The 21,595-nt window shown below is 42.2% G+C and overlaps 1 protein-coding gene across 4 annotated transcripts in view; it reads left to right on the forward strand.

Moving 5' to 3' along the window:
* Nucleotides 1–21,595, forward strand: part of nalcn (sodium leak channel, non-selective) — a 296,924-nt gene that overhangs the window by 222,974 nt on the left and 52,355 nt on the right. For all 4 annotated transcript variants that reach the window (XM_087987922.1, XM_043691273.2, XM_043691274.2 and 1 more), the window contains 3 exons: nt 4,679–4,783; nt 13,704–13,810; nt 21,054–21,174. In XM_087987922.1, coding sequence (XP_087844048.1) covers nt 4,679–4,783; nt 13,704–13,810; nt 21,054–21,174 — 333 coding nt within the window. The remainder of the gene's footprint in view (nt 1–4,678; nt 4,784–13,703; nt 13,811–21,053; nt 21,175–21,595) is intronic.

A 21,595-nucleotide genomic window follows, 5' to 3' on the forward strand; every position in this document is an offset into this window, starting at 1 on the left:
ATACCAAGAGGGCTAGCATCATAACTCTAAGTATTCCCAGTATTCTGATCATTATGCTAGAACACAAAAAGGCTTAATATACAATCTTACAGAAATAATCCCGCGCTCGCGTCGCCACTGTATAGTCAATTACTCAAAGTCTCTTTAGTCTGAGTTTCAGCGGGTCTTGCGTTGATTCGGCCGTCCAGACTTCTTCCTCAACTGGAGGGTCCACTGGCCCTTTGATCCGAGTATAATGAGTCCAGCCTTTTTCCGCCATCCTTATTGCCGTTTCGGTAGTCAAAAGAGCCTGATACGGCCCTTCCCAGTCTGGCTGCAGCTTAGTCTCTGTCCATGATTTTATTAAGACCCAGTCTCTTGGCCGGATGGGATGAACAGCAAATTCAAGGGGCGGAGTCTGTGCCAATAGACCCTGTTTTCTGAGGAAAGATAAAGAGGAGGACAAGCCCAGTATATACTTCTTTAAAAACAAATCTTTAGTTTCGGGAATTGGCAATTCTCCCTGTGTTCCCAGATAAGGTAATTCAAATAAGATTTCATAGGGGGATAGTCCCAAATCTTTCCTCCGCCAAGGGACAAGCCCAAAAGGCATCCTTTAAATCTATCACACTAAACCATTTGTGGTCATGAGGGATCTTACTTAATAACGTGTAGGGGTTTGGCACCACTGGGTGCCTGATCTGTACTATTCGATTTAATGTTCTCAAATCCTGCACCAATCGATAAGTTCCATCAGATTTCCGCACTAGTAGAATTGGGGTATTATAAGGAGACATACATGGCTCCAACAAACCATCTCTAATCAGTCCCTCAATTACTGGCTGCAGTCCCCGTTTACCTTCTATGGAAATAGGATATTGTTGCTCACAGACAACGTCCCCTTTCCGTTTTAAATTTATTGTAAGGGGAGGGATCTGTAGTTTTCCACGATTCCCTTCTCTAGCCCATACAATAGGGTCTATCTCTCTCTCCACATCCTCTGTCAATATTGCCAGTTGTACAACTAATTCTTCTTCCTGAATTCCAATCTCCAGTCCTAAAAGGATAATTAAATCTCTCCCCAGTAAGTTACTTCCTATATCAGGGATATACAGCAGTTCCCCTGTGATCCTATCCTTAGGACCTTCTATCATCATAGGTTCAAATACTGGAACAGTAAATCCTTCCCCTTTCACCCCCGAAACAGTAATTGACCGTGTAAACATTTCTACTTTCTTTGGTTTAAAATTCAACGATGACCGTGCTGCCCCGTATCTACTAGGAAGACTACCTCTTCCCTACAGGGTCCCACCTTCAAGTTTATCAAGGGTTCCTGGTGGGCCCCCGAGGGCAGGAACCCCTGACACCCCTATTCTTCATCATAATTCATAAGCGGAATTGCCTTTTTCTTCCCTTTGTAGATCAGGATACTCCTGCTTAAATGCCCTATCTTTCCACAATAATAGCATCCTGCCTGTAGCGACTTCCATCTCTGCCCCTGTCGCTCAAACCCTCTATCAAATGTTCCCCCTTGTCCTCTCCCTCTTTACAAACACTTTCTGTGCCTCTCTCAACAATTCATCTAATGGTTTTTCGCTCCATCCTTCTATCTTCTGTATCTTTCTCTGTATGTTCTGCCATGCTCTTGTCACAAAATGTACTTTCAAAAGACCCTGTGCCACTGGGTCCTCAGGGTTCATTCCAGAGTATTTCCGCATTGAGTCCCTTAATCTTTGCAAGAAAGCTGAGGGAGTCTCATCTTTCTCCTGTCTAATTTCAAAGGCTTTAATCAAATTCTGTGACTTCGGAACTGCCTCTCTTATTCCTTTTAGAATCAGGTCTTTCAATTCCCTCATTTCTTCTCTATGCTCCGGGTTTTGGTTTTCCCACTGGGGGTCTCTGAGGGGAAACTTCATCTCTCCCTATCCAGCATCCCCATCTCCAATCGGGTGTTCCCTGTCCCATATTTTCATGGCAGTTCCTCGTACAAGTCCCCTTTCCTCCCCAGTAAATAATATATTCAAAATAGACATTAATTCAGCCCAGGTATACAGACTGGGCCCCAAAAATTGAACAATTTGTTCAGACAACCCCACCGGATCCTCAACCAGGACCTCCATTTCCTTTTTAAATGTTCTGACCTCCCCACTGGTGAGGGGGGCACTTACAAACCCAATCTCTTTGTCCCCTATAGGCACCTCCCAAAGGGGATAAGTCGTTACGTTTTTCCCCTTTTTCTTTTTTTTAAAGAAATATTGCAATATTTCTAGCTCCCCATAACTTCAAACACCAATTCATCAATTCATGCTTGACTAACCTTCAAAGCCTGTTCCTAACTTATAAATATATTTATATATATTTACGTTCATTTCTTCAGTATTTAATAGTTAAAATGCAAAATGCATACAGTTCCCAATTTTGCAATTTACTGTAATTACCCAGTTTTAGTCCTTTAATTTAGATCCAGAATTAGTTTTCTTAAATAGTCCTGACCAATCATTGCTCAATTACAATACTATAGGTCGTAAAATAATCAGAACTTGCCTTAAAAGAATTTGTCTACTCAAGTTTTTTTAAAAAAAAAACTTCTAATGCATGAACAATGGCTGAATCCAAGGTCACAGATATTAACCATAGAATTTTGCTTTTACTACAATCTAATGTTGAACTGAAACTTCAACTGTCCTCCATAAATCGCTTTTATGTAAAGATAAAAGAGATTAGTTAGAAACTGATAGTAAGGCAGTCATGATCTGTAAAAAGAACAGGAGTTATCATTCCTTTTTTTTTTCTTCATAATCACAATAGAATCCTTAACCTTAAAAGAAATCATGTTAAGTTTCCATAACAAAATCAGATTCGAAACAGTCCTGGAACTCAAGCTCCAGGGAATAAAACACAAACATTCAATCACCAACAAACAAATGTTCACTCAAACCAAATCACAAAGGGTTAAACTTCCTACCAGCTGTACAGCTCTTTACATTCTCTCTCTCTCTCTCTCTCTCTCGCACATTGACATATAAACTCAGATATTCACAAACCCAGTCTTCGTCCGATCTGTACTTTGGCCAGAAGACAGCGGGACGAAGAATGGAGTCCTTAGTCCATACAAAGCAACAATATTTAATCATCTTTCTCCCTTGTACAAGTATTATTTTGCCAGTTTCCACAACATCCTGCCCAAAGGACTTTCCGGAGGAATGTTGTAAGGGACCCCGCCTCCATTTCCATTGCCTTTTCCTTACTTTGTTTCCCCGGAGGCTTTTTCCTAACCCAAAGCGCAAACCATATTGAGTTCCTTCGTTAGTCCCTTATTAACTACTAAAACTCAATCCCGGCCACCAAGGCAATACTTAAAAGTCAATTTTCTTACCTTGGTCTGTGCACAGAGTTGCCTGGCCCCTTTTGTCACTGTATTTTCTATCGAGCTCCTATCACTGTCTGATTCAGATGTCTCTCTTATAGGATTCACACCAGTCACCCAAGGGAGCAGACCAAACCGGGACACGAGACCGCTCCTCAATGGGGAACGGGACGCGTCTTCCCAGTGTCCAAGGCCAGCCACTCCCCCCGGTGATGGAAGAAAATCCCGGACACGAGCCCCCAATTGTGAGAAACAAAAGCTCACTCACTTTAATAATTTCAGTCCGAGACAAATATCTGAATCCGCCATTTATTTTTACATCTATAGATGGGTGCCCTGTCTCAACACCAGGTAAGGTAATGAGAAAATGCACACTAAATCCAACAAACTCTCGAAATTTATACAGTTTGAATCCCCATATTTTTCCTTATTCCATTGTCTGTTCCCTGCTTCGCTTACGTCACTCATTTCCTTAAGACTGATCCCACAACTTCTGTTTATCCTGTTTTGTCCGTGACAAACTCTTATCTCTGACTCCCATAAGGGTGTTTGACGTCAGTCTATTATAGATTATTGATTAGGCATATCTTTTCTTCTATCAGCATCTATTTCCATCCAGAGGCCACTTTGACCTCTTTAATTAGGGTTTGTTCCTGTGTCTCCGAGTAAGGGGGAAACAGATGCTTTCCTGTTTGCCCATATATCCACCATTGTTCTGTATTCATGTCTCATGCTCACATATCCTTTCTTTTTGCTGAATATGTATTTTCTCATTCCTATTCTGTATCAGAATTTATACTTGCAGAAATAACATTAATTCATTTATATCCCACACTGATGAAGGGCTTTTGCCCGAAACGTCGATTTTGCCTGTCTTCGGATGCTGCCTGAATTGAAGTGCTCTTCCAGCACCACTGATCCAGAATCTGGTTTCCAGCATCTGCAGTCATTGTTTTTACAGAAGTACAGTGAAGAGTGTATAATGTCTCCACACATGGCACTATCTGATGTACCAAGGTACAAAAACCTTAGGTACAAATTAGTAAGAGAAATGAGAGTTAAAAAGTTAAGCGTTACTTCACAGAATAAGTAGAAAAATAAAGAAATAAGGTAATAGTTAACAACAAAGTATTTCATAGTTTAATCTCGGAAAATAAAGAATAAAGGAAGCTCAACTGGAGGAAAAGACTAGTATGGACTGTTTGGGCTGGATGTACTGTATATCTGATATAATTCAGTGTAAATGTTTGTCAATTCACTGTGCAAGTTATGGTTGACTTTGAAACTGCGAAATTCACTTTTCAGTCCACTGATAAACTTGCCTTCCTGCAGGTTTCAATCCTTTTGCTGACACTAATGCTGGTTTTCGCAAGCTTTGGTGTGCAGCTTTTTGCTGGAAAACTTGCAAAGTGCAATGACCCACACATCACTCGACGGGTAAGAGATTTATCATCATTAAGCTGATAATTTAACTCCATCTTTCTTCATTGACTTTCAGTTTGTTTGAGCTCATCAAGTTTGTTTCCCGTGGGCAGGATATAGCAAAATAAAATCATCAAAGCTGTTTATTTTCAGTTGATTAAAACTTAGTTTATGCAGTTTGTTCTCAAGCTTGTTGCTAGTCGAAGGGATGTTTAATGTTTAGTTGCTTTTTTATGCTTCAATTGGCTAATTGTCTATGGTACTATTTAAACTTGTTGAAATGTATAACTTTTCAAGTCAGTGAATTGAAACTTGCAGGACTAACCAATTTGTAATGTGCCCCATTGTGAATCTCTGGGATGTCTTTAGTGCTGTGCGCTGTGTCACTCGTTAATTACCATCTTTGCTTCTTGAGAAGCTGATGTTTGATGTGGAGCCCAGAAAGACGTCCCTTTTAATTAATGAAGAACAGGAATAGACATGCCACACTAGCATTAGCAAAGGGGAGCCCCACTGAGCCCCATCTGCTTCTTGGAGTTTCAGTGAATGTAATTGCTTTGTCACTGATCCAGGCTGGAACAGTCTATATTCATTCCCTGCCAAGTATTCTCATCTCATGACTTTGTGGCTTCCCCTTGTTTGGAAAATTTCTACAACCTTCTTCGGTAATGCCTTTCAGAGATGAAGAGCTAGTATGAGCGTCATCTTTGTAAAAACATATCAACCAAACATAATTTCTCTGTCACAAATCTTTCTTTATATAATGATGGTTATATGTTCTAATATCCTTTTGAAACTTCTTTTTATCAGCTATGAATAACTTTTTAAAAATTAAGCTATGAAACTGATGAATGATTTTTTTTATGAGTTACTGGGTCTCTCGCAGGGGTGCATGGCTTATTTATTTGTATCCAGCCTCCATCTTTTAAAACATCCACTTTTGAAACTAGTACAGGTGTCCCCTCATATCCACAGGTGATATGTTCCTAGACCGAGCCCGGAAACCCGAAACTGCAGACAGTAGCGAATCCTGTCATTTAAATGGGAAATTTACCTCCCCAGCAGCCCCCGGAATCATTTCTGGAATGTTCCATGTAATATTTTCAGGCCGTGGTAAACCGCGGATAATTGAAACAGCAGATACGGGAGTTCGACTGTAGTCAGTTCTAGACCGATAACAAGCAGGAGGAGGCCATACGCCCATTGTGCCTGAACCAGTAATCATTGGACCAAGAGCAAAGTGTGCTGGAAATATTCAACAGTTCAGGAAACAAAGTTAACATTTCAGGCCAAGGATCTTCCATCAGAATTGACAAACATATGCATTCACCTCAATGTCAATAGTGCTCGTGGTAACTTCTTAAACATAGGTTTATTTTTGTTTTTTACACCAGTTCACACCTCAGTGTGGTGCACTGACTGCAAGCACAAACAATGTCCAATTATCTTTTAAACACTTTTCAATTCCTTATAAATGCTGTAACATAACAAATTACACAGAACAAAGCCTGAGGTAGCAATATGATGCTTATACTTACTTATGGACGTAGAAACAGATCAGCAGATGTGTTCCACTAGCTGGTGAAATATTGCTGAGTTAATGAGCAGACTGACAATTGGCAGATTGAGTACAATGTGGGAAATTTGAGGTTATCCACAATGACAAGAAGAATAGAAGGAGCAAAATGTGTTTTAAATGGTGGGAGAGTGCAGAGTGCTGCAACAGATTTGGTTGTCTTTATAATGTACATGCATCAAAGAAATTAGCTTGCAAGGACAGCACTTAATGAGAAAGGCAAATTGGTGGTGTTTATTATAGGGATGGATTATAAAAGCAGGGAAGTCTTGCTGCAAGAGTATGGGATATTGGTGAGATCACTACAGTTTTCATCTCAATACTTAAAGAGGGATATATGTAAATTTGAAACAGTTCAGAGATTGTTCACTTGACTAATTTGTGGGATGAAAGAGTTGTCTTATGAGGAAGAATTGAACAGGTTAAGGCAAACTCATTGGAGTTTTAGAAGGATGATAGGTCGTATTACTGAAGTATAAGATTCTGAGAGGGCTTGACAGGGTGGTTGCTGAGAGGATGTTTCTTCTTATGGAGGAATCTCGAATGAGGATTCACAATTTAAAGGTGGGGGGGTGAGGAATTTTTTCTTTCAAATATTGATAGTTTTGGAATTGTTTTCCTAGAAAGCCATTTGAGGCTACATCATTGAATATATTCAAGGCTGAGTTAGACATGTTTTTGATCAACAAGAAGGGAAAAGGTTGAGATTCTGAAGGGAGATTACAGAGAGTTCGGCAGGAATTTAAAGAGGAGGTCCTCGAGAGTAGTAATACCTGGATTACTCCCGGTGCTACGAGCTAGTGAGGGCAGGAATAGAGCAAATGAATGCATGGCTGAGGAGCTGGTGTATGGGAGAAAGATTCACATTTTTGGATCATTAGAATCTCTTTTGGGGTAGAAGTGACCTGTACAAGAAGGACGGGTTGCACCTAAATTGGAAGGGGACTAATATACTTGCAGGGCGTTCTGCTAGAGCTGCTCAGGAGGATTTAAAGTAGTAAAGTGGGGGGGTGAGACCCAGGGAGATAGTGAGGTAAGAGATCAATCTGAGACTGGTACAGTTGAGATCAGAAGTGAGTCAAACAGTCAGGGCAGGCAAGGACAAGGTAGGACTAATAAATTAAACAGCATTTATTTCAATGCAAGGGGCCTAACAGGGAAGGCAGATGAACTCAGGGCATGGTTAGGAACATGGGACTGGGATATCATAGCAATTACAGAGACATGGCTCAGGGGTGGGCAGGATTGGCAGCTTAACGTTCTAGGATACAAATGCTACAGGAAGGACAGAAAGGGAGGCAAGAGAGGAGGGGGAGTGGCATTTTTAATAAGGGATAGCACTACAGCTGGACTGAGGGAGGATATTCCTGGACATACATCCAGGGAAGTTATTTGGGTAGAACTGAGAAATAAGAAAGGGATGATCACCTTATTGGGATTGTATTATAGACCTCGTAATAGTCGGAGGGAAATTGAGAAACAAACTTGTAAGGAGATTTCAGCTAGCTGTAAGAATAATAGGGTAGTTATGGTAGGGGATATTAACTTTCCAAACGTAGACTGGGACTGCCATAGTGTTAGTGGTTTAGATGGAGAGGAATTTCCATAAGTGTGCACAAGAAATTTTTCTGATTCAGTATGTAGATGTGCCTACTAGAGAAGGTGCAAAACCTGACCTACTCTTGGGAAATAAGGCAAGGCAGGTGACTGAGCTGTCAGTGGGGGAGCCCTTTGGGGCCAGTGACCATAATTCTGTTTGTTTTAAAATAGTGATGGAAAAGGATAGACCAGATCTAAAAGTTGAAGTTCTAAATTGGAGAAAGGCCAATTTTGACGGTATTAGGCAAGAACTTTCGAAAGTTGATTGGGAGCAGATACTCGCAGGTAAAGGGACGGCTGGAAAATGGGAAGCCTTCAGAAATGAGATAACAAGAACTGATTAGGGATAGTCAACATGGCTTTGTGTGTGGGAAATCATGTCTCACACAAACTTGATTGAGATTTTTGAAGAAGTAACAAAGAGGATTGATGAGGGCAGAGCGATGGATGTGATCTATATGGATTTCAGTAAGGCGTTCGACAAGATTCCCCATGGGAGATTGGTTAGCAAGGTTAGATCTCATGGAATACAGGGAGGACTAGCCATTTGGATGCAGAACTGGTTCAAAGGTAGAAGACAGAGGGTAGTGGTGGAAGGTTGTTTTTCAGACTGGAGGCCTGTGACCATTGAGTGCAACTAGGATCGGTGCTGGGCCCTCTACTTTTTGTCATTTATATAAGGATTTGGATGCAAGCATAAGAGGTATAGTTAGTAGGTTTGCAGATGACACCAAAATTGGAGATATAGTGGACAGCGAAGAGGGTTACCTCAGGTTACCAGTTGGGCCAATGGGCTGAGAAGTGGCAGATGGAGTTTAATTCAGATAAATGCAAGGTGCTGCATTTTGGGAAAGCAAATCTTAGCAGGACTTATACACTTAATGATAAGGTCCTCGGAAGTGTTGCTGAACAAAGAGACCTTGGAGTGCAGGTTCATAGCTCCTTGAAAGTGGAGTCGCAGGTAGATAGGATAGTGAAGAAGGCATTTGGTATGCTTTCCTTTATTGGTCAGAGTATTGAGTACAGGAGTTGAGAGGTCATGTTGCAGCTGTACAGGACATTGGTTAAGCCACTGTTGGAATATTGCATGCAATTCTGGTCTCCTTCCTATCAGAAAGATGTTATGAAACCCGAAAGTATTCAGAAAAGATTTGCAAGGATGTTGCCAGAGTTGGAGGAGTTGAGCTATAGGGAGAGGCTAAACAGGTTGTGGCTGTTTTCCCTGGAGCGTCGGAGGCTGAGGGGTGACCTTACAGAGATTTACAAAATTATGAGCGGCATAGATAGGATAAATAGGCAAAGTCTTTTCCCTGGGGTGGGGGAGTCCAGAACTAGAGGGCATAGGTTTAGGGTGAGAGAGGAAAGATATAAAAGAGATCTATGGGGCAATCTTTTCACACAGTGGGTGGTACATGTGTGGAACGAGCTGCCAGAGGAAGTGGTGGAGGCCGGTACAATTGCAGCATTTAAAAGGCATTTGGATGGGTATATGAATAGGAAGGGTTTGGAGGGATATGGGCCGGGTGCTGGCAGGTGGGACTAGATTGAGTTGGGATATCTGGTCGGCATGGACGGGTTGGACCGAAGGGTCTGTTTCCATGCTGTATATCTCTATGATTCTATGACTCTGACTCTATGAAGAGTAATGAGGCAAGAAATTACTGTTAAAGCCATAATCAGATCAGCTTATTGCAAGGACTGGAGCAGGGTCTATGGGCTGAATAGACCACTCCTGTTCCTATTTCAGATGAGATCATAGCTGCTCTGTTCACTAATTCCAGATATCTACCTTTGATCCATATCTATTCAGACCTTTGGCAACAAGAATCTCAGATCTACAATTTGACCATTGATCTAGTATCGGTTGCAATTTGTGGAAGAGTTCCAAGATTCCATCTCCCTTTCTGTGAAAAAATGTATCCTGTTGTATTCTTGAAATATCTGGCTCCAATTATTAGCAACTGACCTCTGACCCTGGACTCAAATTCCACTTCAACATCTGGTAGATACTGTCACACCATTGACATGTTACACTGTGTAATCGCTTCTCGCAGGCAAATTGTGTTTGCATGAACAACCCGACTTTCAACATTGCAAACTGTTTCTATCATTGTACGTTTAGGAGAAAAGATGTTTTTGTAATGAATAACACCTGAATAGTCTCTGTTAAAGTTATTACATACCTCAAATGAAAACAGAAATTGCTGGCAAAACTCAGCAGGTCAGGCAGCATCTGTGGAGAGAAGCAGAGTTAATATTTTGAATCTGGTGACCCTTCTTCAGCATGGATATTAGCTGGCAAAAGGTGGTATTCATGCTGATGGGGATTGGGGGGGAGATGCAGGAGTGACCAAATGGGCAGAGATGGAGACCATAGATGAGAAAGACAGGCAGACAAAGGGGTGGATGGTGGTAAGCCAGGGAGGAAGAAAAGCTGACAATGGGGACCATGAGTAGTTGCAAATGTGTTGGCTATGGTGAAAGCAGCCGTTGTGATGACAGTACCAGGGGTGTGGGGGTTGGTAAAGAATGTGGAAGGAGGTGTTCAGGTCCTAAAATTATTAAACTTGTTATTGAGTCCTGAAGGCTGCAGAGTTAAGTAAGGTAGACATGATAGACTGAGTGAATCTTTCGAAGAGTATAAAGGAAGTAGGAATGCTGGATGACTAAAGAAATTGAGGGTTTGGTTAAGAAAAAGAAGGAAGCATATGTCAGGTATAGACAGGATAGATCGAGTGAATCCTTAGAAGAGGAAGTAGGAGTATACTTAAGAGGGAATTCAGGAGGCAAAAAGGGGACATGAGATAGCGTTGGCAAATAGATTTAAGGAGAATCCAAAGTGTTTTTACAAATATATTAAGGACAAAAGGGTAACTAGGGAGAGAATAGGGCCCCTCAAAGATCATCGAGGAGAAAGTGAAGACTGCAGATGCTGGAGATCAGAGCTGAAAATGTGTTGGTGGAAAAGCGCAGCAGGTCAGGCATCATCCAAGGAGCAGGAGAATCGACGTTTCGGGCATGAGCCGTTCTTCAGGAAGAAGGGCATTCCTGAAGAAGGGCTCATGCCCGAAATGTCGATTCTCCTGCTTCTTGGATGCTGCCTGACCTGCTGCGCTTTTCCAGCAACACATTTTCACCCTTCAAAGATCAGCAAGGCGGCCTTTGTGTGGAGCCACAGAAAATGGGGGAGATCTAAGTGAATATTTTCCATCAGTATTTACTGTGGAAAAGGATATGGAAGATATAGACTATCGGAAAATAGATGGTGACATCTTGCAAAATGTCCAGATTACAGAGGAGGAAGTGCTGGATGCCTTGAAACGGTTAAAGGTAGATAAATCTCCAGGACCTGATCAGGTGTACCCAAGAACTCTGTGGGAAGCTAGAGAAATGATTGCTGATCCTCTTGATGAGATATTTGTATCATCGATGGTCACAGGTGAGGTGCCAGAAGACTGGAAGTTGGCAAACGTGGTGCCACTGTTTAAGAAGGGTGGTAAAGACAAGCCAGGGAACTATAAACCGGTGAGCCTGAACTCAGTGGTGGGCAAGTTGTTGGAGGGAATCCTGAGGCACAGGATGTACATGTATTTGGAAAGGCAAGGACTGATTCGGGATAGTCCACATGGCTTTGTGCGTGGGAAATCATGTCTCACAAACTTGATTGAGTTTTTTGAAGAAGTAACAAAGAAGATTGATGAAGGCAGAGCAGTAGATGTGATCTATATGGACTTCCGTAAGGCGTTCGACAAGGTTCCCCACAGGAGACTGATTAGCAAGGTTAGATCTCATGGAATACAGGGAGAACTAGTCACTTGGATACAGAACTGGCTCAAAGGTAGAAGTCAGAGGGTGGTGGTGGAGGGTTGTTTTTCAGACTGGAGCCTGTGACTAGGGGAGTGCCACAAGGATCGGTGCTGGGCTCTCTACATTTTGTCATTTACATAAATGATTTGGAAGCGAGCATAAGAGGTACAGTTAGTAAGTTTGCAGATGACACCAAAATTGGAGGTATAGTGGACAGCGAAGAGGGTTACCTCAGATTACAACAGGATCTTGACCAGATGCGCCAATGGGCTGAGAAGTGGCAGATGGAGTTTAATTCAGATAAATGCGAGGTGCTGCATTTTGGGAAAGCAAATCTTAGCAGAATTTATACATTTAATGGTAAGGTCCCTGGGAGTGTTGCTGAACAAAGAGACCTTGGAGTGCAGGTTCATAGCTCCTTGAAAGTGGAGTGGCAGTTATATCGGATAGTGAAGAAGACGTCTGGTATGCTTTCCTTTATTGGTCAGGTTATTCAGTACAGGAATTGGGAGGTCATGTTGTGGCTATACAGGATATTGGTTAGGCCACTTTTGGAATATTGCGTGCAATTCTGGTCTCCTTCTTATCGGAAAGATGTTGTGAAACATGAAAGAGTTCAGAAAAGATTCACAAGGATGTTGCCAGGGTTGGAGGATTTGAGCTACAGGGAGAGGCTGAACACGTTGGGGCTGTTTTCCCTGGAGCATCGGAGGCTGAGGGGTGACCTTATTGAGGTTTACAAAATTATGAGGAGCATGGATAGGGTAAATAGGCAAAGTTTTTTCCCTGGGGTCGAGGAGTCCAGAACTAGAGGGCATAGGTTTAGGGTGAGAGTGGAAAGATATAAAAGAGACCTAAGGGGCAAACGTTTCACACAGAGGGTGGTACGGGTGTGGAATGAGCTGCCAGAGGAAGTGGTGGAGGCTAGTACAATTGCAACATTTAAGAGGCATTTGGATGGATATATGAATAGGAAGGGTTTGGAGGGATATGGGCTGGGTGCTGGCAGGTGGGACTATTGGGTTGAGATATCTGGTCGGCATGGACGGATTGGACCGAAAGGTCTGTTTCCATGCTGTACATCTATATGACTCTGTGAGTCCCCAAGCAGAAAATGAGATGCTGTTCTTCCAGCTTACGCTGAGCTTCACTGGAGCACTGCAGCAAACCTGGGACAGATGTTGGCCAGGGAACAGGGTGGGAGTGTTGAAGTGGCACGCAACCAGTCGCTCCGTCTTTTTTATGGATATCGGACTGTCTGTAAGCATGTCCCCGAGCTTCCAATTGCCCGTCACTTGAACACACTACTGTGTTCCCTGGCCAATCACTGTCTCCGGCTTGCTGCAGTGCTCCAGTGAAGCTCAGCAAAAGTTGGAGAACAATGCCTCATTTTCCGCTTGGGGACGCTGCAGCCTTCAGGACTCAATCTTGAGTTCAATAATTTTAGAGCATCTTCTTCCATGTCCTTTGCACCCCCACCCTCCACACCTCAGGCCCTGTCAACACATGGGCTACTTTCACCACAGCCAATACATTTTCACCTATTTATGGTCCACATTATCAGCTCTTCTTCCTCCCTGACTTGCTTTCATCCATCCCTTTGTCTGCCTGTGGACTGAATCTTCACCTGTTTGTTCACTCATCCCCACGTAACCCCACCGCCCCCCCACCTCCCACCACCACCACCAATGAGCATATATACCATCTTTTCCCAGCTACTATTATGACAAAGGGTCATTGGCCCCAAAACATTAACTCTGCTTTCTCCCCCCCGATGCTGCCTGAGTTTCTCCAGCAATTTCTGTTTTTGTTTCAGATCTTCAGCAGTTATTTGTTTTATTTTAATTTTACATACCTCCATGTTTTATCTGTTCTTAAATGTTTTTTTTCAATATTGCAAGTAAATAATTGAATATCTCACAAATAGTCCTTGTGGCATGTTGTGGGTTTTAGGAGCTTTGTCATGGCATGTTCAGGATCAACGTCAGTGTCTCAAAGGATCTCAACTTGAAGTTAAAGGCGGGTGAGAAAAAGCCAGGCTTTTGGGTGCCTAGAGTTTGGTAAGTTCTAAGAAAAAAAAACAGAATAAATAAAGTGCATCCGGAAATGGCAGTAATATAGCAATGCTTAACAGAAAAATGGTCAAAAGTAAATGCTATTCACACAGCAGGGAATTCACTAATGCGGCTCTAATTGAAACTTCTATCATTGACTGGTACAGCATGGAAAGAGGCTCTTCAGCCCGTCATGTCCATACTAGCCATAAAACATTATTTAGTCTAGTCCCATTTCTCAGCAATTGGTCCATGGTCTTGTATGCTATGATGCTTTAAGTGCTCTTTTTTTGTTAGATTAGATTCCCTACAGTGTGGGAACAGGCCCTTCAGTCCAACAAGCCCACATCGACCCTCCGAAGAGTAACCCACCCTGACCCATTTCCCTCTGACTAATGCACCTAACAATTTAGCATGGCCAATTCACCTGGCCTGCACATCTTTGGACTATGGGAGGAAACCGGAGCACCCAGAGGAAACCCATACAGACACGGGGAGAATGTGCAAACTCCACACAGTCACCCGAGGCTGGAATCGAACCTGGGTCCCTGGTGCTGTGAGGCAGCAGTGCTAACCACTGAGCCACCATGCTCATCTAACTACTACTTAAATATTATGAGGGTTCCTGCCTCTAACACCTTTTCACTCACCTTCTGAGTGAAAGAAAATCCCCTTGATACTTCCTGCCATTTATCTTAAATCTGTGTCCCTAGTTATTGATCCCTCAACTAAGGGAAAATGTTTCTTCTTATCCACCCTATCTGTGCCCCTCATCATTGTGTACATGTCAATCAGGTCATTAGCTCTCCCCACCCACCCCTGACCCCAGATTTCTCTGCTGTAAGAAAAACAACCCCAGCTTCTCTGGTGTCTCTTCATTGTTGAAAAGCTCCAGCGCAGGCAACATCCTGGTGAATCCCCTCTGCACCTTCTCTATTGCAATCACAAGCTTCATAGGGTGTCAGGACCAGTATTGCACTTGATACTCTGCTTGTGGCTTAGTTAGATCCATCAAAATCTCCTTGCAACTAGATACAGGTTTCCAATGACCAAGTCAACCTGTGACCATCACCTTCAGTTCCTGCCATTTTTAGGAACCAATTTATCAAATTACCCTGGAATCCATGGGCACTTACCTCTTTGACCAGTCTCCTATGCAAGACCTTATAACAACCTTACTAAAATCAACGTATACTGTATCCACTGCACACCCTCATCCACACATCATCCACCTCCTTAAAAGAAATCGCTAGTGTAACTTCGTTCATTAAATCTTCCGTACAGTTTCAATGAACTTTCCACTTTTTGAAGAACCATTATGTAGCTGATTTGACATCAATCCCCTTTAAAGCAAAGAATCATACAGCATCACTGGAGGCCTTCCTATCCATCCTACCGATGCTAGCTATTCAAAAGACCAAAGCAATCAGTCCCCTTGCTCTTTACCCACAGTCCTGCAAAATAATCTTCCTTTGAGTGTTTTTTGCTGTTGAAAGTTACGATAGAATTTGTTGCTAACACCCTGTCAGGCAGCATACTCCAGATAACATCACCTCGATGTAGCAAAACATTCCTTTGCTCCCACTGACTCTTTTTCAAAACCTTTTAAATCTGTATTCTCATTACCAACCTTCCTGTTAGTGGAAGAAGCTTCTTATTGACTCCATCAAAACCTTTAACCTTCTCTGTTCCAATCCATTAAGCATTTCAATAAGTCAATTGAAAAAAATGTCTCCAATATACTTTCTTCTGTTCTGTTTGGCTTCTGTGTGGAACACAGACTTTGGGTGGAAGGATCAACATATGTTCCACTCAAAGGATCTGGAAGCACTCTCTTTTTGGCCATGGGAAATGTGCAATGACAGCCCAAATGCTCGCCCTAACATTATTCCTTTCTTTATGAAATTCTGCCCACTCACACTCTGTTCCTATCCCTGCAGCACTGCATGATTAAACACAACAAATGAATATGGTGCCTCTCAGGTATGCTATCAGGCAAAATTTCACTTTGAGCCACATAAGGAGATAATAGGGCAGGGACTATAAACTTATTCAATGAAGGCAGTTTTCAATAATCTCTTAAAGGAGGAAAGAGAATGCACAGGTTTAGGGAGGGAATTCTCCAGCTTAGGGTCTAGACAACTGATGGAAAGACACCAGAAGAGGAGAAACGGGAATAGGAGATGCTTAAGAGTTCACATTGGTTGAATGCAACGATCTGCGTAGGTTGTGTTCCAAGTAGTGACAAGGTGCAGCATAAACGTTTTCAGTAGATTATTATTATAAACAGTTATTATTATCAGTATGTAGTTTGTAAGGCACTGAGCAGTAAATTGTGACTTGAAATAAACTCAAGATTAAGTGTTTTGTAAAAGGACAAACTGATACTTCAGAAACTCATGGTCCAACTCATCATTTCAGATGTTGATGCTCCACATGAACCTCCTCCTTCTCTGTATCATCTCACCCTATCATCCTATACTTCTCTCTCATGGATTAAACTTCGCCTTCAACCATCCTGTTCATCTCAACTGCTTTGAAGTTTTTCTTTTTTACCACTGAAAAGTTTGATTTCTTCAGAAATCCTCAGGTGATTTATTAATGAGTGTATTATAATTAAACTTAGGACTTGCTCCCAAGTAGAAGCATCATCCGTATCAATCCTGTATTCCATCATCCTACTGCCATCGCTTTGAAGTCCAGGAAAGATCCCTAACCTCTTCAGTTTTTGTCTTGATCATTATGATCCATTCAGACACCACCATTGTGAATGTTCTTCACTTTTCATTACCCCCATGATCTATATTCGATCAGAAGCCAAAGTGGACAGATGTTTGATCACAGCTTTGTTCAGATATAGTTGGAGAGGAAGTGGCAATCAACCAAAATTCCCAATGTTCATCACAACCTGGTATCCCCTGCTGGGTGTGTCCTTGCCTGATTGCTTAAGTGATGGGATCTGGCGTGGATATGCTGCTCGTGTGATTGCACAACCTGCCAACTCTGACTGAATGCTGATACAGGTGACAGAGTTTTAGAATAGCTGAAGTTTACTGTAGGTGGTAAACAGGAGGCAAGCCAGGAGTGCTTTGAAACTGTTGTATCTGGAGGGTTCCCAGATGAGGGTTTCAGCAGCCAGTGAGCTGAGGCAGTGGTGGAGTTAGCCAACATGAACACCTTTGTGACAGAATGTTGCTGAAAGATAAAAGCCTTGGACTATGGACCATCTCTCAATTGCACCAGGGGTAGGAAACGGCTTGTGTAGAATAGTCTTTCTTTGAAAATTTATAGATTGGAAAAATAAGAAAATAAACGCTGTCATTATAAGGACAAGGCTTACTCTTAACTGACACCATTAACATAATTAAGTATAATAAGCACATATTGCATTTCAAATGGTTATTTACATTAGCACTGGTTTATGATCTGTTCAACTAGTTAATTATTAAATAACCAAGCATGCTCTGGATAATGTACATTCTCCTTAATTCTGTATTAGATTGTTAGGGGATATCTTATCTTTATGGCCCCTAGTTAACATCTCCCGAAAAAGTGGAAACATCTGTATATCTACCCTATAGATTTCCTTCATAATATTAAAGATGTCTATCAGAACGTTCCCTCAGCCTTCTCTTCGGTAGAAAAAGGAGCCCCTGGCTGTTCAATCTTCCCGATTGTTATAATTCCTGGATCCTTAGGAATTCTTCTTTTGCACTTTCTCTAATGCCTCCACATTTTTTTGGCATAGGATCAGCACAGTGAGTTAAATGCAGCAGTTGGTTAAACAAAAATAATCATTGTAATGAATCATCCAGTGAATTCTTTGGTTTCATGTTTATTCTTTGCTTTTGACTGGAATAAAAAGAGTTCAATCTTTTTATTTTATTCACAGAGAGTGGGGAGAATGTGAAACAAACTGCCAGATTAACTAGTTGTAGTGGACAGTTTGTTTTTAATTTGTTCATGGGATATAGACATCGCTGTCTAGGCCAGCAGCACTGTGACTCAGCAGTTAACTATGTTGCCTGACAGCACCAGGGACCTGGGTTTGATTCCACCCTCGGGTGACTGTCTGTCTGTGTGGAGATAATACATTCTCCCCGTATCTGCACGGGTTTCCTGCCACAGACCAAAGATGTGCAGGCTAGGTGGATTAGCCATATGAAATGCAGTGTTTTGGGATGGGGTGTGTCTGGGTAGTACCCTCTTCAGACGGTTAGTGTGGACTTGATGGGCCAAATGGCCTGTTTCCACACCACCACCTCCCATTGTGGTCAATAGTGTAGATACATTTAAGGGGAAGTTGATTAAACACATCAGGGAGAAACAAATCGAAGTTGATGTTAGGAAGGTACGATGAAGAAGGACAGGAAGCAGCTTATTTGGAGCACAAGCACTAACACGGAGCAGTTGGATGGCCTGTTTCTATGCCCCAAATATTAAATGTGTTATTTTGCGTTTATTGTCTCCTGTTGTTCTTTTGCTTTAACCTGTATCCTTTGGCTCCCTACTCTCCTTATTCACTTTATCAAAACCTTTTTATAACTTCACATGCCTCGTCCCACCTTGTCTCTTTTTGCAATAAGAGGAATACTTCCATTTTTGCAAGTCACTTTCTGATGTGCATTACAACTGGCAAAAGATTATCCTTCCCAGATGAAGAATGATTTGTAGAATGTTAGAAATATTAGGATTAGCTTATGATCAACGAATTCTCTTGAGAACTACTCTGGAGAGGAGCAATCCTGGATTGTAGTTAGATAGCTCTCAGCAGATCATGATTAAAATTTGACCGGCAAGGTATAGTTTAAAATAACTTGGAGAAGCTGAGGGATTAGAGTAGAACCATTGACATTCCTCCAGGTGCATTTAAACCGAACTCATGCACTGCTCAGCCTGAGGCCTTGGTTACTGCCAATGTCAGAAGAAGTGCAGGTTTTAGTGACTCTCAAATTAGACAAATGTTGCAATACATCGCACTGGTTGTGGAAATATCTTGCTATGGAAAGAATCAAGATTGATTATGCTCTTGATTTTTTCTCTATGGCACTGATGACTGATAGGTGCAGGTTGCAACCGCTTACAGTCACATGTCACTTAATTTCAAGTTTCACTCAGTCATAGAGTCAGAAAACTATACAGTAGAGAAACAGACCCTTTGGTCCAACTCGTCCATGCCAACCAGATATCCCAAATTATTCTAGTCCCATTTGCCAGCATTTGGCCCATATCCTTCTAAACCCTTCCTGTTCATATACCCATCCAGATGCCACTCCCCAGCCCATTGGCCTATCTGATCAAGGTCCCGTTGTACTCTGAGGTAACCTTCTTCACTGTGCACCACACCATCAATTTTGGTTCCACCTGCAAACTTACTAACTATACCTCCTATGTTCACATTTGAATCATTTATATAAATGACAAAAAGCAATGGACCCAGCACTGATCCTTGTGGCACACCACTCCACACCACCACTGATCCTTGTGTCACAGGCCTCCAGTCTGAAAATCAACCCCCACCACTACCCTCTGTCTCCTACCTCTAAGCCAGTTCTATATCTAAGTGGCTAGTTCTCCTTGTGTTCCGTGTGATCTAACCTTGCTAACCAGTCTACCATGAGGAACCTTGTCGAATGCCTCACTGAAGTTCATATAGATCATGTCCACTGCTCTGCCCTCATCAATCCTCTTTGTTACTTCTCCACAAAACTCAATCAAGGTTGTGAGATACAATTTCCCATGCACAAAGCCAAGTTGACTATCCCTAATCAGTCTGTGCCTTTCCAAATAAATTAAATCCTGTCCGTCAGGATTTCCTCCAACAACTTTCCCACCACTGACATCAGGCTCACCGGCCTATAGTTCCCTGGCTTTTCCTTATCACCTTTCTTAACTGTGCAGTTAATAAAGGTCAGCAAAAATCTTCCTTAACAAGCAACTTACATTGCTGAGCGAAAGTCTCAGTTCGTAGCCTGTCACTTAAAAATTCCAGTGAGTTGCTCCCGATTCAGATGCTTGAACACAAAATCAAGATTGACATTCAGCGCGGTGCTGAGGGAGTGCTGCACTATTAGAGGTGGCTTCTTCTGGATGAGATGTTAATCCGAGTCCCAGTCTCCCCTCTCAGGTGGACGCAGATGTTTCTATGGTACTCTTTCAAAAAGAATAGACAAGTTCTTACTGGTATCCTGGCCAACATTTATCCCTCAATCAGCCACACTGAGAAAAGTGATCTGGTCTTTATTACATTGAAGAACTACTGAATTTTCATCATCAATTTCAAATTCGTCCACATGTAGCCCTACGGAGGATCTCCAAGATATCCACGTTTCTTCAATTCTGGCATTTTGAGCACCCCCAGTGCTAATCACTCAATCACTGACAACTCAGAACCCCCTCCCTAAATCTCTCTGTCTTTCTGTCAGTCTTTCTTCCTTAACGTTTATCCTTAAAACCTATTTCATTGACTGAATCTTTGAGCATGTGTGTGTAGATCTCCTTTTAAAGTCCATTTAGAATGGTTTACAACAGCAAAAATGCTGAGGAAAGACAAATTGCTGTTATATTCTTCCAATAATTTGAAATTCATGGTTAGCTTTAAAATATCCTTTTGGTACAGTATCGATACACTGCAAACAGTTGTTAACCATTGCTTGTTGGGTCCTGCCATAATCTTTGTTCACTCACTAACATTGCCACCATTCTCCCTGGACACTGTATGAGGCTGAAGTAGACCATTCACATGATGCTGTTTTACTTGACCATGACCTAAGCCTCTAACCCAACATCATCTCCATCACTTTATCTCCATCCATCCGCCATTTCCTCTCCCCTCCTCCCTCATCTCATAAAGTCATGGAATCTCACAGCACAGAAACAGACCCTATGGTCCAACCAGTCCATGCTGAACATAATCCCAAAGTGAACTAGCCCCACCAGCCTGCTTTAGCCCCATATTTCTCCAAACCATTCCTATTCATCTGCTTCGTCTTCTGTAACTTTGTTACCTCCAGATTCCTCGCTGGCCTGTAATTTTCCACTCTCCATTAACACAAGCTTATCTAAGATGCTGCTTTCTATGTCCCAGTTCACAGCAAGTGTTATTAACACATCATGCTTCTTCGCAGCAACTTCAGATATTTTATTCTATTAATGCCAGTTGTTGGACTTATTATTCAAAGACTCAGGATAATTCTTTGATAATTAAATTATGGATTTCTAATAATGATTTTTTTTGTTTGTTTTCCAGGGCCAACCCACGTAATTTCAATTTTGACAATGTTGGAAGTGCATTGCTGGCTTTATTTGAAGTGCTGTCATTAAAAGGCTGGGTGGAGGTTAGGGACGTCATCATTCACCGAGTGGGCCCAGTAAGAACCCTCTGCATCATATATTTCTAACATTTCAAAACAATTGTGTTAAGAATGAAGAAAAATAGAGGGGGTTTTGAGGATAAGTGCAAGGAAGTCTTACCATAGTTGAACAGGGCTGTTGTGGAACTGCACCTGAAGGGTGGCATGGTGGCTCAGTGGTTAGCACTGCTGCCTCACAGCACCAGGGTCGCAGGGTCGATTCCAGCCTGAGGCGACTGTCTGTGTGGAGTTTGCACATTCGCCCCATGTCTGCATGGGTTTCCTCCCACAGTCCAAAGATGTGCAGGTCAGGTGAATTAGCCATGCTGAATTGCCCATAGTGTTACATGCATTAGTCATAGAGAAATGGGTCTGGGTGGGTTACTCTTCGGAGGGAGGGTTGGTGTGGGCCAAAGGGCCTGTTTCCATACTGTAGGGA

Source organism: Chiloscyllium plagiosum, unplaced genomic scaffold (genome assembly GCF_037043375.1).
Source record: "Chiloscyllium plagiosum isolate Xiang-an unplaced genomic scaffold, Cpla_swu_hap1 HiC_scaffold_6, whole genome shotgun sequence".
In the NCBI taxonomy this organism is placed as follows: Eukaryota; Metazoa; Chordata; class Chondrichthyes; order Orectolobiformes; family Hemiscylliidae; genus Chiloscyllium; species Chiloscyllium plagiosum.